Source organism: Equus przewalskii, chromosome 6, assembly GCF_037783145.1.
Source record: "Equus przewalskii isolate Varuska chromosome 6, EquPr2, whole genome shotgun sequence".
NCBI classification, from domain to species: domain Eukaryota; kingdom Metazoa; phylum Chordata; class Mammalia; order Perissodactyla; family Equidae; genus Equus; species Equus przewalskii.
In genome coordinates, this window is record NC_091836.1 from 26,913,308 (window position 1) to 26,928,630 (window position 15,323).

At 54.2% G+C, this 15,323-nt stretch overlaps 1 protein-coding gene across 35 annotated transcripts in view; it reads left to right on the forward strand.

Moving 5' to 3' along the window:
• The first annotated feature begins 4,243 nt into the window (after positions 1-4,243).
• The window catches only part of PHLDB1 (pleckstrin homology like domain family B member 1), a 45,995-nt gene continuing 34,915 nt past the window's right edge, over positions 4,244-15,323 (forward strand). For 16 of the 35 annotated variants that reach the window (XM_070624968.1, XM_070624973.1, XM_070624966.1 and 13 more), the window contains exons 1-4: positions 4,284-4,403; positions 9,533-9,613; positions 10,557-10,680; positions 11,668-11,838. In XM_070624968.1, the coding sequence (XP_070481069.1) occupies positions 9,554-9,613; positions 10,557-10,680; positions 11,668-11,838 (355 nt within the window). In that variant the 5' untranslated portion in view covers positions 4,284-4,403; positions 9,533-9,553. Of the gene's footprint in view, positions 4,404-5,887; positions 6,676-9,532; positions 9,614-10,556; positions 10,681-11,667; positions 11,839-15,323 lie in introns of those variants that run through there. The other 19 variants (XM_070624954.1, XM_070624963.1, XM_070624958.1 and 16 more) reach the window with 12 other exon arrangements.

A 15,323-nucleotide genomic window follows, 5' to 3' on the forward strand; every position in this document is an offset into this window, starting at 1 on the left:
TTTTGTCAGGGGCAGTTGTAGAGTCAGAAAAATGAGGCCTTAATCTTTAAAGAATAACCATGGTTGGTGATATCTGGGAGCATTGTCTGCCCGGTTATACAATCAGTGGTAAGAAATAAGTGATCCAGGGATGAGTGATGGATGCCTTGGGAGCTGTTGATGATTCCCCCAGAAATTCCTTACTTTGTTTTTATTTAACTTAAAAAAACTATTGAATCTCAACAAATTCTTTGGAAGGCAGATTATTCTAATAACTGCTAAGTGGAATGAAAAAGTTTTAATTTAAATAGTGAAAGCCAAGATTTTTAATTTTTTTTCTTAAGAGAAATAAAAAGTATCTGGTCTAATGTTGCTGAAGTGTGACTTGGCTCTCTGAGACTGTAACCTTAATCCAGTGAAATGAAGCACACCAAAACCAAGCCACACCCACTGACTGGCAGCTAATCCCTCCAAGGCATCAAGCGGACTTTTTGTTGGCTTCTTGTGAGAGAGACTAGCAAAATAATTAGATCTGAATAAGCGTTCTGTTTAATGTAGGAGGCTGTGGTTCCTGCTCTGGATTAATTCCACATAGAGGGGGTAGGGAACACACCTCTTCTGTGGTCAGGAGTTCCTTTTATAAAGGATCTGTCATTCATCTACTCAGAGTAGTTTCAAACCCCAAATCTATCAACCCATGCATCTCTGATGGGAAACTTTGCCCTCCAATTAATTTCAAATTGTTCACACTGGGTGGAATCTGAGAGATTTCCATGGTTGATACAGAATAGCCTTTCTTAAAAGTTTGCATCTGGCAAGGCTCATTGGAGGAAGAAAAGTGAAAAAAGGTAAAGTCCCCATCCAGATTAAAGTCTAGAAGCAATGGCTCTACCTTCTTAGCCTTTTTCTCTAAGGTAGACAAGTGCGAACTACAACTAGTGATACTCAACATGGGTCTCAATGATGGTGAGGAATAGGGCTTCTGTTGTGTAGGCTTTAGACGAATCTCTCAAAGCAAAACCTTGGAATTAACTTCCCTTTATCATGCACATCTCTTCTTCCTTTTTTTTTTTCTGGATTTTTCTCCCCAAATCCCCCCAATACATAGTTGTATATTTTAGTTGTGGTAGGTGGGACGCCGCCTCGACGTGGCCTGATGAGCAACGCCATGTCCACGCCCAGGATCCGAACCAGCAAAACCCTGGACCACCAAAGCACAGCGTGTGAACTTAACCACTCGGCCAGGGGGCCAGCCCTACCATGCACATCTCATTTCAACCATTCTCTCCCCTGATTCCCTCTTCTTACCCCTTTTGGTAAGTATATGCAGCTGTAGAGCTTCTTTGAAACTCCTAGAAGATCCACAAGTAGGTTGGTCCTGCCCATTGCTCTTCACCAAGAGCAGACAGCATCTCTCCAAGTCTCAGTCTCACATCTTATCCTGGCAAGTTAGTGATTGATGTGGAGACAAACCTTCAGGAAAATTAGACTACCTTTCCAAACCAAGCTGTTACCCCTCAAACACAAGAGGTGAAGCAACCAGGCAGTTTTTAGAAGCTTGGGTCACTTCCCACTCCCCTCACCTCCCACCCCTCACCCAAAAGGAAGTTTTTTGCCTTGCTGTTCATAGGGCAGGGGCTCAGTGGTTATTTAGGGCCTAATCCAATTCTGGAAAGCTCCTATAGGTGTACTTTCTGTGATCAGGTTGATTACCAAATGGGCTATTTGAAAAAGAGGCATTACAAATTCAAGGCAATGAGAGAAATGAAAGTAGGTCTTGTTACCCATTCTTTTGCCCAAATGAATGCTTGTTCTTCGCAGGTCATAGGAAGGTCAGAGGACACAGAGATAGACAAGACCAGTCTTCTGTCCTTCTCAAACTTCCCACTCAGCTTGGATGTATCTTAGCTTCGAGTGGCAGTGTGGATTGTGTGATTTTTAAGACAAACTGAGAACAGAGCTTCTGCTCCTTTGCAGCTGCTGGAAAAAGGTTTGAACTTTTTCCCAAGTTGGATGCAGCGAGGAGTTACTTGGCGTCATTGCTGCCACCACACCTACACAATGATGCCTGAGTTCAGGATCCAAAGAGGCCAGAAAGGATAGTTTTCTGAGATAGGGTGTGGATCTACAGGGATTGCTTGCTGTAATGAGCAATAACCACCTCTTTCTGGAGCTGAAGGGAATACAATTTGAGAGGAGGGACAGAGGTGGGAAATGTGCCTAGGCAAAGGCAGGAGGGGTGTGGAAATCCACTCCTGACATTCATAGCCAAGTGCAGAGGGCCTTAAAAAACCCACTCTTCCTTCCACACCCAGCCTTTGCCCTCTCCCCCCGCTTCCACTTTGGAAAGTCTGAAGCATGCTTGGAAAGCTGTTTTCTGCTTTCTTCTCTCATCCTCCCCCTTTTCTGAGCTCCCAGCTGCTCGACCTCTTGCGTAACTGTGAGAGAGCACTGAGTTTTTTGATGGGCTCCAGATGTGGAGCAGGGTGGGGGCGGAGGGTGGGGGTAGTAGGTCTTTAGTCCCCTGAGTGTGCTAAGTGTGGGAACATAGGGCCTCGACACAGCAGGAGCGAGGACACATTGCACACAGCCTTTATCATGGGGTCAGCTGGTCCCTCTGTTGGGAAGACAGAAGTTGGGTGCTGTTTCAACCCCCTGCCTCAGCATCAGCTGCCTCCGTGGCAGGCTTGATTATTCCCTGAAATTCCTCCTGACCAAGATGGTAAAGAAGAGCTGGAAGTTGTTGTGAAACAGAGGTACATGAAAAGTCTCTGAGGTACCCCAATCTGAGCCCCTTCACTCAAATGCTGGGTCTTGGCACATAGAATACAACAGTTTGGGTTTTGTTTCTTTTTCTTTTACCAGAATAGCCTGAAAATCACTGTTGTGATCTGCCTCATGAAAGGTGGCCAGAATCAAAACACTTTCATGAGCCTCAAACACTATGAAGAGAGGAAGAGTAAGAGGCTTTCCCCCTGAAATCGTGGGGCTTCCTTGTACCCACATCACATGCTGGAGCCTGACTATTCGACCTCTGCTAGCTACGGCAGGTAGCTGCAAAGAGCGTCCTATCCCTCCCCCTTCTTGTCCATTGCCTGGCTCCGGTCAGCTCCAGCCTCCAGCCATGGGGGCCCCCTGCTAATGCTGGCCCTGTCAATGAGTGACCAAAGATTCCTGCAGTTCAGCCTCCTGCTGTTGCTGGGTTAGAGAGCGAGGGCATAAACTAAAGCCACTGAATCAGAACAAGCCTTGCCCATCCCAAAGAGGACAAATTATTTTCTGCTATCCTCCCCACCTGGAATTTATGCCAGCCTTGGGGGCTTTCTCTTCCTTCTTTCCGTGAGGAATAGTCTCAGGGATCTCTAGTGCAAGTTAAAGAGATGCAGTCTAGGTGAGTTCAGCTCCCTAGGGCCTCCCCAGTCAGTCTCCTGGGGCAAGAGCTGGCTTTGCAAGGTAAGGATTCACTGCCAGCGTTGGATTTCTGGGTGGGGGTTGAGATGAAGAACGACTTCAGTCTGGCTCAGTTTCTAGGCTCCTCTTAGATTTTTAGTCCCCTATTTTCTTCCTTATTAACCCCCCACTCCTACAGGGACCCAAACTACTACAGGATGGTGTGCTCAACTGTATATTTATAGCTTGCCTCCCAATTATAATCCAGCAGGTTGGGGTGGCGGATGGAGCTACATGGGGGCAAGATGATAATTCCATTCAGCTTCCCTGTGCTTTACAGTTTGCTTGGTGCTTTAACATGTCTCCTTATAGCTCTTCTTAGAAAGATCTGTGAAGCCTCATGTTCAGGGTTATCAATCCCATTTACAGCTCTTCACAGTGAGGCTTGGAATAGGGTGAGGAGAAGGGTGACAGGGGGCAGACCTGGGTAACCCTCGGCAGATGTTCTGGAGGAGATGTTGAGAGTGTGTTTAGGGCTGCCACTACGGGGTTCACTGGGAGCCCATGGAGAACTCAAGCATCTAAAGTTAAAAAAAACAGAGAGAGAGAGAGAGAGAATCTGTCAAAACATCTCTCAGAAGAGCCTTAAAGCCTAAGGGTGGAGGGTGGTCGAGGAGAGTCCGAAGGGGAAGGGGAGGGAGGAGAAGGGTGTGTGTGTGGCGGTGGTGGTAGTGGAGAGCCCAGCTGCAGAGAGGAACAAAGCGGGTGCTGTGCAGGCGGCGGGGGAGGTGCTGCTATGGGAAAGGGTGGATGGGGGGACCTTGGGCTCCAGCCCCACAAGGGCGTCTTCTCTGGCTGGGCAGGCGGTCGGGACGGGGGACGGGGGCGGGGACTAGCGGGGAGGGGGGCGGGACCCGCTCGCTCTCCTCCTACTCAGCAGGCTCCCAGGGACAAGCAACACTGTCCTCCTGAGCCTGAGGCCGCGGCGGCCAAGCCAGGCGAAGGGATCGGTGTCCCCTCTCCCGCTCCGCGAGGTAAGAGCTCCCACCACGTTTGCTGGTCCCGTTAGCTGCGCGGCTAGGACTGCGTAAGGGAAAGTCCCAGGGGCCTGGCGAGAGCTCTCAGATCAGCTCTGGGCTAGAGAGCCCGGTAGAAACCCGTAGGGGAGGAGGGGGCGCCCCAGGTGAGTGCGTGGGGGCGAGAGGCTTTCCCGGGGAGTCGGCTCCGCTGCTTTCCTGCGAGCTACCTGCTTTTGCCCTCCCCAGCCGCTGCCCGCGCCGCCGCCAGAGGGGGCCCTCGTGCTCTGCCCCCGGGAGGGACGCTCATCCTTGCCCCATCAAGACTTCATTGGGCACTCAGATGGCCAGCCGGGCGGACACTCGCCGCGTCTCGTTGGCCTGCCTCAGACCTCCCCCTCTCTTGGCGACTACAGGACTGAGAGCCCTGCACCGGGAGGGGAGGGGGTGCCCTGGGGCATCTCGGCTCCGGTCCTGGGTGGGGCCGCGTTGATGGACGCTGAAGGGATGCGCAGTCGGGCTCTGAGGCACTGGTGTCCAGGAGGGACTCTTGGGTGTGTTCAGGAAATAGGTGGCATATCTGGGGCCTCCCGGGCTCTCCTCAGAGGCCCCACGTCTTTAGGGACCTGGTGGCCGGATGGGGCACCCTGGGGGAGTGAGTCCCAGGCTCTTGCCACGCCCGCGCGGTCCGGATTCGAATCACTTGCGGAGTTCCCCGGAGCTGGGGCTGAGCCAAGTCATCCGGGCTCCTCCGGGCTGGGGAAGCACGGGCGTGCGACGGGCCGGGAGGGGCCGCGTGGCGTGGGGTTGCCCAGGCGCCGGCGGACGCTTCCGCCGAGGCGGCCGCGAGCGGGGGCTTGGCCCGGAGACGGTGCGGCCCAGCGGGAGGCCCAGGGCGCCGGGGCGGGGCTGCATTCTGGGCCCGTTAGCTCAGCCGTCCAGGAGGCTCCCGGAGGCTGACTCATCCGACCGGTCACTCACAAACACGGCCTCCCCCGCGGCCGCCACGCACGGCGCCCCGCCCCTCCTCGCCCACGCTCCCTGCCAGCCGCCGCGCCCGCAGACGGCTGCAGCCTCGCCGCGGTCACACGTGTGAGCCCTCACACACGCAGCGCCCCCGCGCTCACGGAGTTCCCGCTCACACACGCAGCCCGCACGTACCCATGGCAGCCCCTCATTCACACACAGCCGCTACATACGCTGTCCCCCACTCACGCCCCCACACACGAAGCCCTCTTCCACACACACCAATGCTACATACGCAGCTCTCCACGCGCACGCACCCTCCCCACACTCAGCCCCCACTCACACATGCATTCCCCTCACACACGCGCCTCCCTTACACACTCAGCCCCCCTTCCCGCAGCTGCCCCGCGGGGAGCGGGCGGTGGCTGTGGGGCCGCCCTTCCCCGGCCGCGCAAACAAGCGGCTCGTTCTGCCGGCGCCGCCGAAGAAAGGCCGCTTGTCCGGCTCGCGGCGGGCGGGGCGGCCCACACTGCGGCCTTGTCCCACCTGGCGGCCGCGCGGGGTGGTGGGGGCAGACGGGAGCCCCCCGGCGGAAAGCCCGCTGCCTTCCGAGGGGCGCACTTTCCAGCACCCCCCTCCACCCCCAAGTAAAAGTCCCCCCCCAACGACGCTCGTGCCGCTCCGCCGGGCGCCGTCTCCTGAGCGCCTGCCGTCTCCCCACTTCTGCTCCCCGCCCTGCCCTCAGTCGCCCTCTTGTCCTTCTACTCCCCCGTCCCCCCTCCACTGCCCTCGGGACCTTCTACGGCTTCCCCTCTCCGTCACCCCTTTACCCGAGCACCCTCTGTCCTGTCTCCCCATCTCCTTCTTTGTCCCCCAGGCCCTCTACTACTCTGTCCCTCTGTCTCCGCCAGCTCTGCGTCCCCGGACTTTCTATCCCGTTTCCCCACCTTCCTCCCGCCTCTCCCCTCCCCAGCTCTCATTTTTCCTCATCCCTCAGTCCCCCTCTTTCGTTTTCCCCTCCACATCCCTTCGTCTCCCCTTGCCCGCCGGCTCCCCCCGCGGGCCCCTAGTTTTCTCGTCCTCAGTTCTCTCGGCCCCCGCCCACCCCCACCCTGCTCCAGCGACCCGCCCACTGGGCTCCCAGCCTCAGTTTCCTTCCCTTCCCGACTCCTTCCTCTGCGGGCCGCCCTCCCTCGAGGGCGGATGTGCGCCGGGACGGCGAAGGCGGCGGCGGGCCGAGAGGACCGCAGCTCGGCCCCGCAGGCCTCGGGCCACAGCCATGCGACGCCCCGGGCGAGGCCTCGGCTGGCCCCCTGGGCCACAGGTGAGGGCCGAGCGGCCCGGTGGGGACCCGGGGAGCGCCCGAGCGGGGCGCCGCGGAGGGCCGGCTTCGCTCTGGGCCTAGCCTTGACCTGTCGCCTGGGGCCTGGACTTCCTCCAGCGCCTGACGGCTGCAGACCTTTGCGGTCCTTCCCCGGGCCTCCCTCCACCCTCGATCGGGTGCCGAGACCCCCGAGCGGTGACTCTGGGCGCCCCACTCGGCAGAGAGGGCTGGGGACAGGGTGGGGCAGCGGGTCCCGCGTGCCCGCTGGGCGCGGAGGCCGGAGGGGCTGGCCGGAGCGGGGCACCTACCGGAGCCCCGGCCTCACCCCGCACGGGGCCCTCGCTGTTGCACGTCAACTCCAGACGCCCGGGCTTCTGCCTCCCTGCGCCCAGGGCGGCGCTTGGGCGTCTGCGCCTGTGGTGCGGGAGGGCCACCGAGAGCCGGGGCTGACCGCGGCCCTTCCCTCCTTCGCCAGCGCCGGCTCGCGCCGCTGGGGCCTTTTTTTGGCAGTGGGCCGGGGCGGGGTTTCCCAGAAAGACCGGGCGGGGCGAGCAGGGTGGGTAATTACAGCCAGGGGTAGCGGGCAGCCGTGTGGGACGGAAGCGGGTGGACCGGCGGGGGGCGCCCCGGCGCAGCGCCGCTCCACCATCTAGACCGGGGGTGGGGTCCGAGGACAGGGCGCCCCGCGCTGGCTCCTCTCCCGGCCGCACCGCAGCCCTGGGGTCAGAGCCCCGCCTGAGCGCCCGGACGCGTGGGTCTGGTGTATCTTTCCACTTCGCCTGGATTAGGTTTCTGAGCTGGGGCCACAGCCTCGCACTTCCCAATCTCTACATCTTATCTTCACGGTCTCTCCCTCTCCTTTCACCTCCTTATTCCCTTCTCTCCTCTCCTCTTATCACTCTTTTCCCCCCATCAACCTTATTCCTTTACAATCTTTATCTCTACTTGAAATTCTTTGGTGTAAATAAATGAACACACCCACGGCTGCTTCGGAGGGTGATAGTGAAAAGTGGACAGATGAAGAAACTGAGGCCCACAAAGGTGAAGTGACTTGTTAAAGGTCATGAAGCTCATAATAACTGGCATGTTTATAGTGCTTTGCACTTCACAGTGGGTCATTTAATATAATACCTGAATCTCCAGATAATCGTTTTTTTTCCCATAAAAAACCCTAACAGTTTTATTGAGGTATAAAGTACATACCATAACATACACTTAAGCATACGTTCAATGATTTTTAGTATATTTACAGAGCTGTGCAACCATCACAATTTAGTTTTAGAACATTTCTGTCATGCAGAAAGAAATCTTGGGCCCATTTGTAGTCACTCCCCATTCTACCCCTAGTCTCAGGCAAGTTCTAATCCAGGCAATCTTTTTTTTTTTTTAATCATTATTCTAGTTTCATAGAGAATGACCTGACACTCCAAGAAGTTAAATAACTTGCCCAAGATCTCAGCTAATAAATAATAAAGTCAGGATTAGGATTTAAGTCTCTTACAACCCAGTCTAAAGCTCTTTCCACTAAATGATGATGCCTTTCCTTCACCATTATTTGTTCTGTTTTTCTTGCTCCCTCTTTTATATAAACTCCCCATTCCCAGCCCACTCTCTCTTGCCTTTCCTCTCTTAGAGAATGCTGAGGGATTTCCCTGAGTCCAAGAAGCAGTACAGCAGTCTATCCCTGGAAATTCTTCCTCATGATCAGATCTCCTGGGGAGGTGCCAGGCCAGCTTGGGGCTTGGTCTAGGTTAATGGCCTTTGCCTTCCTTCTTCTCAGGCAGACTTGGGGTGGGCCCCAGGCCGTGTTCCGGCCTCTCTTCCGCCAGCTTGGGTGGAAATGGTGACGGAGATGATGTAGTCCAGGTCCGGAAGGGTGGAAGCTGGGAGAGTAAAATTAGTAACTCTATGGCTGAGGCCCTTGGGCCCCACTGCCAGGGTCAGGCACTCCTTGGAATGCTGGCTCCTGACCCAACTTCCTCCCTAAGCACCTGGTAGATGGCTAGAAGAGAAAGTGGAGGAAAATCCCGCCTTCCTGGGTCTCCCTCCCTACCTCCAGCCACACTCTTCTCAGCTTTCTCTAGTAACATTTCAGTAGCAAAGAGAAGTTTCTCACCTTAGCAAGATGGTCAAGGGATGGGCAGGTGGGCACACGTTAGTACACAAAGGTCCTTCCTCACATTTCTCAGGTACCAAAAAATGTGACCCAGGGAAAAAGGAATGGGTGGGGAGGAGTTCAAGTTCTGGCTTTGAAGTCTATTTTACTCTTGATCCTAAAGACCTAAGCTTCCCATAGTATCAAATCAGATTAAGAACCCAGGAGTCTTGTATTCCCAGTACTAGCCACCACTGAGGTTTCTTTGCTGATTGTGTGGGGGCAAGATTGCTTTCTAGGGAAGAGAGGATGCAGGAGTTGAGACAGAGAGAGATGGCAAGAATGGTTGAGTTTTTCCTGTTGTGTCTCCTTTAAGAAAACATCCTACTGAGACCCCTGGGAAAAGAGACAAAGGGAGAAGAGGAGAGGGAAATGTTGGGGGAGGGAGCTCCTGCTCAGCCCTGCCACCCACCTTCTGGCTACCAGTGTCCTTGGAGGGGGTTCCTTGGATTCGACTTTTCCCACTAAGGTAGATTTTCCCCACCTTGCTTAAGGCTCCAGATGTCTGAGGGTCCTCAGCAGCCAAGACTTAGGTCCTAGATGTCAGAAGCAAGACAACACAGAAATACAGGTTGGACCCTATAGGGCTTTTTGTGTTCATAGTAGCAAAAGTCAGGACGGGCATACTGTGGTATCTATGTGTGGATGGATTCTTTTCTGTCCTGGACTCCCCACCTCACCTGCTTTCTGTTGTGTCCCCAGGAGCTCTGGAGCCCCAGGACCATGGACACTCTCAACAGGAGCCAGGTAGGCCCTGGATTCAAGACCCAAGCAATGGTGCAGGTGAGTGGGGTCGGGGCATGGGGCAGGAGGGTTGTTGGTAAGGATGGGTTTGGCTCCTCTGCCCACCTGTGGTCCTAGCCCCAGGAGGAGAGCAGCAGTCCCTCTTTGCCCCTCCCCAGGTGCCAAGCCTATTAACAGCTAAGTCTGTATCTGAATCAGGTTAATTGGTTCACCCAGAAAATACGCTTTGAAAGTCAGGAGGCAGTTTACAGACTGACCCTGGGCTGTATCCCTCTCGTGATCCATGCCCCTGCCCTGTCTTGTAATTTAGTTTAACAGGGACAAGCAATGGCCAAGTGTTTTGCTGTGGACAAGTCTACAGGGACAAGTCTTGATTGACCGTCCTCTACAGTACCCCCTCCTCTTAACCGGTGCCTCCCTGCTCTCCTTACTTTCTCCCTGTTTCCATCTTTCTTTTTTTTTTTAAAGGTTTTTTATTTATTTTCTTGAGGAAGATTAGCTCTGAGCTAACATCTGCTGTCAATCCTCCTCTTTTTGCTGAGGAAGACTGGCCCTGAGCTAACATCTGTGCCCATCTTCCTCTAGTTCATAAGTGGGACGCCTGCCAGAGCATGGCTTGCCAAGCGCTGCCATGTCCACACCCGGGATCCAAACCAGCGAACCCCGGGCCTCTGAAGCGCAATGTGCGCACTTAACCACTCGGCCACCGGGCGGCCCCTCCCTGTTTCCACCTTAATAGACAAAAGGGGCAGTTAAGCCAAGACTTGAGATAAATCCAGTGGGATGAGAGTTAGTGTCCTAGATTCAGATCTAATTACAATTTAGTGGGATAATGCTCTGTGCAAGACAAGCCTTTTGACACCCTCAGAGCTTTTGGAGAGGGCAAGTGCTGGAGAGAGTGCTGGTGTGACTGGGACTAGGGTGGTAAGGTGCTGGCCTGGAGTCTCTAATGATGCTCATCCCTCACCTCCACTACCTGCAGAAAGGACCCCTGGACCTGATCGAGACAGGCAAAGGGTTGAAAGTGCAAACAGACAAACCCCATCTGGTGAGCCTAGGCAGTGGGCGACTCAGCACTGCTATCACCCTTCTGCCGCTGGAAGAAGGTAAGTCTGGAGGTGTCCCACCTGCCACTTCTCTGTCCTTATAGATATTCCTGCCCTGGAGTCCAGGCATGTGTTGGGGCTCTTCTGATAACTGCTGGCAATGTTTACCTCGCCCAAATGGGAGGCCATGCCACCCGACCCCACCAGCTCGTTTCCCTTGTCTCTGCCTCCCCAGCCTGCCTGCCCTCTTTGGTAGATAATCTGGCTCCATGACTGGGATTAAAGATCAGTTTAGAAATAAGGAGGAGAGCACTGAAACAGGAGAGCACATAGCTCTTAGCAATCAGTGTGGCCAAGAAAAAAGGGGGCCCCACTCCAGGGTGATGCCTGGCATGGGAGAAGGTACCAGTGAAGAATGGAGAGATGAGAGTGGGGCAGTTCTCCCAAGATAAGGCCCTGGTATAGGGCTCTTCACCTTGCAGCTTCTGCCCTTCCTCTCTTCTCATGGCTGCCCTTGTTGCCTGGGTGATACTACATTCCCCACATTCCCCAAATACCAGGCCTAGGGGCTCTGCCAGGGGGAGGGGCTGTTCACACAGAAGCAGTGAGGGGAGGCTGCACTGAAGAGAGAGGGAGTGAGGGAGGGCAAGGGCTGCAGGTGGCAAGGGAGGGAGAGAAGAAGGAGCGAAGGAGATTTAGAAGAAAAGAAAGGGGAGTATGATGAAGGGGAAAAAGGACTTAGGGAGGGGGCGTTGGAGGAACTAAGGGAAGAGCTGCAGAAAAGAAGCCCCCTTCTCTACTGTGTCTACAGAGTTTGGATCCCACTGTACCCTCTGGGCCTTCCCATCTCTGGGCCAGAGTGTTCCCTGTCTGCGAAGAGCTTTGACCCCGTACTGCCTCCACCAGGCTCAGGGGCCCAAAAGGGGTGGCCAGTGACTCTCCTTGGAGTAGGAGGTGGAAATATATTTCCATTATGGCCCTCTTTGCTCTGTCCCTGCCTCCTTAGCCTGGACAACCCCTCTGACTCAGTTTACCTCCTGTCTTCAGGGAGGACAGTGATTGGCTCTGCGGCCAGAGACATCTCATTGCAGGGTCCAGGCCTGGCTCCAGAGCACTGCTACATTGAGAACCTGCGGGGCACCCTCACCCTCTACCCTTGTGGCAATGCCTGCACCATTGATGGGCTCCCTGTCCAGCAGCCCACCCGGCTCACTCAGGGTAAGGTTTGATACCCCCAAAGAAAGGGGGCGTCTGTTTAAAAAATTCTTCATAATAGGTACAGGGGAAGCCTGCTGTGGTGGTTGCCATGGTAACTGCCTGAGTGGCCATATTGGGGGTGGGGTGCTCAGGTGCATCTGAATGTGCCTAAACAACAGCCCAAACCCCTCTAACATCCAGACTTAGCTTCAACCTGCTTTTGCTTCTCTGGTCTCCCCTACCCTGGCCTCCCCGCACCATGGGGAGAGAAGAGGTTTCGATTCCTGCTATCAAAGGGCATGGGGAGTGGTGTGGTGGTCGTTTGTGGTTGTTAGGGGAGAGCAGTTGGAGCAGCAGTGAGGGAAACAATGCGTTGTTACATGATGCTGGAGAGGAAATTGTTCTGAAAAGCTGTAGAGGTCAGGGAGACGAGGACAATATCCCCCAGTGGGGATGGGGCAAGGGCAAAAATCTGATGGCAGTACGTGAGGACATGCCCACTCCTGTTGATTGTTGACATTAGCTTTTGGGTCATGAATATGGTTACTACCCTGTTTCCCAAAGCAAGAGGAGGTTCTGTTGTGTAAGGTAGCTCTAAAAATTGGGCCCCTAGTTACTATGGTAACCGGGCAGGTAAAGGGTCCGTCCAGGTGGCACTTTGACAGATTAGTTGTGTTTGTCCTAGGTATCAATTATTCAGTGACTCATCATTTTAGGGGAATGAGGGAAGCAGATTTGGGTTGGGGGTAGAGGTGGAGTTAACATGAAGATAGGAGCTTTGGGCTAAGCCTGGCTCTGAGTAGGAGGACTGATGTCCTGGCATTGTTTTCCAGGGACCCTTAACTCTTACTGGCTGGAAGCTCCTTTGCGGTGGAAATCCCACTCACTCCACTGTTTTCCTCTCTTCTTCTGTTCCCTTGGGGTCTCTTTAAATGCTACTCCCTTCACAGCTGACCCAGGAGACCCAACCTTGCCCTATTCCTTTCTTCTCACCCTTGGGAGAGTGAGGGGGACAACTGACTTCAGGGAGGCAGGTCTGCCTGCAGAAGCCTCCTCTAGGGCTTCAAGTTCTCTGACTCTGGATGAGAGAAGGAACCCCCATAAATTGGGGCTTTGGCTGTGATGCCATCGGGTTCCTGACAGTCCTCTTCAATCTCAAAGAGAGCATCTTCCCCGAGATTTGGGTGCCTGGAAGTGAAACAGTAGAGCAGCAAGGAGGGGTAGGGGCAGAGTTCAAAGACGGCTGGAGAAGGAGCCCAGTCCTTACTCCCCTGGCCCCAGTTCCCTCACATTCGTGGGCAAGAACATTCTTCCCCTGTGTGTTATGAGCAGGGAATAGGAACCAATGCTCTGTAGGCCTCTCATGCCCAGTCTTCCCAGTGCATCATTTAGTTCCCTGAGAAAAGGGAGAGCCTGGGCCAAGATGGAATTCTTAGGCATTTCCTGTGCCCCCAGTGACTCCAACTCTTCCCCAGCCAAAAGCCCACCCTGCCAAGTATGTACCCTCCCACTTTCTTCTGACCCTAAACCCCCTTCCCTTTTTCTCCCTCCCACCCCCATAGCCTTCTTGTCTAGGCCCGCCTGTCTCAGAAGCTTGGCAGCCTGGGGAGGGGTAGGCAGAGGCACAAAGGAACGGGTGTTCTGTTCCCCAGCACTCCCCCTCCCCTGGGCTCCAGGAGCTAAGGGTTTCCTTGTCTCATCTCTGGAGCAAGGCACCAAGCCCAGCCCTGCATGGCCCCACTCCGGACATTCTTGGGAGTGCGTTTCCCTGGAAACTGGGTGGCTCGGGGGTGCATGTGCTATCTCTGTGTGTCTGTGTAACTAGAGTGTGTTTATGTATCTCCGGATGTGTTTGTGACTCTGGGCTTGTGTATCTCTATGTTTGTCTCTTTCCTTGTGTTTATGGATCAGAATGTTCAAGTAGGGGGCAGGGGTGAACTTAGGACTGATGGTACCAAAGTGTCCATGCGTGTACTCCTATGTATATAGGAGAACTCATTGGCTGCATGCCTATCTGTGGCCATATGTGCAAGAGGATCATTTTCCCTGTCTTGTTTCTCTAATCCAGCCTTGTAGAGGGGACCCTCCTCTTTGCAAAACAGAGGGCTACTCTAGAAATAACAAGAAGCCTGCTCTGGCTGGGCCAGGCCTTAGATGCATCATTCTGGGCACTGTGCCCAGCCATAGGCAACTTGGAGAGGCATACGTCATGTCATGAGGAGCAGAGATGGCAGTGACAGGCTCTTCCAGCAGGAATATGCCTGGGCCAGGGGCAGGGGGAGGCAGGCAGAAAGCAGATGCCAACATTTAGCTAGAGCTGTGGACATGGAAGCGTGAAGTGATGGTGCCAGGAAGATCCTGATTCCACTCCCATACCCGTGTATCTTAGCACATCCCACACTGCCTTCTTCTGTACAGAGCAAGAGGTGGAGCTAGGAATAGGACCAAGGAAATGAGGAGGAATCTCAATCTGGGTCTAGGCTGCCCCGCCCTGGGACCACGCTGCCAGACCACATGAAAGATCTGGGAGGGGACTAAGTAAGGGAGGACCCAGAATGCCACACAGCTCAGGGCCCAGGCTGTCTAGACAGTAGGTCCCCATCCACCCCCAGCATTTGCTGCCAGCCCTTGTCTCTACGCCTCTTTCACTCCCTAAGCCCCTCATTGGTGGGTAGGGGCTTGTGTGAGGGCCAGCAGGGAGGGCTCCCTGGAATGTGGATGGGGAACCAGGATTCCTGGGTTATCCTGCTGCCTCTCTCTGGGATCCAGGACACTGAGCCTCTTCCTCTCCCACCCAGTTTTCAGTTATTCTTTCTGTAAAATGGGAGTGAAGCCTCCAACTGTCCTCTGTTATAAGGCTGATAAAGAGCTTGACTAATAAAGCTCAAAGGAAGGAGAGAAAAAGCAAAGGCTCCTAGCTCCCCACTTCTTGTGCCTGCCTCCTGCCCTGTTTCTCACTGGCAGGCATCCTCCGTGTCTGTCTGGGTTTGTCCAGCTGGCTGTCACAGTTTCCAGACCGATGAATCACGCTTGAGGAAATACTTTTTTTAAAAGACTCTTGCTATTTTGCATTTGACTCTATATTGTTCTTCCTTTTTCCTTCAGAAGGGGAGTAAGATGCATATGTATGTGTGAGCGTGTGAGTATGTGTGAGACGTATAGCAGTGTGGGTAGGTGTTCAGCAAAAATTGTTTGATTATTTCTCTAAAGAGATTGACTTTTGATTTCAGAGTCTCTCCAGGGACTGAGTAAAAGGATATGTGTCTGAGTGAGTGTGTAACTAAGAGGGGCAGTTGGTGCCTGTGGGATTGTTATGTGAGAATAAATGTGTGTGAGACAGGGCTTGTTTAACTTGGGGGGGGACGGGACTCTGTGTGACTCAGAGTGTGCACAGCTGAGCAAGTGGTGTGTATCTGAGAGAAAGAGTGTGGGGCCGTGTGAGCTCTGAGCATATAGAGTGTGTCTGTGAGAACACAGTGTGTCCCTTAAGGTTCTGATGTCCCGAG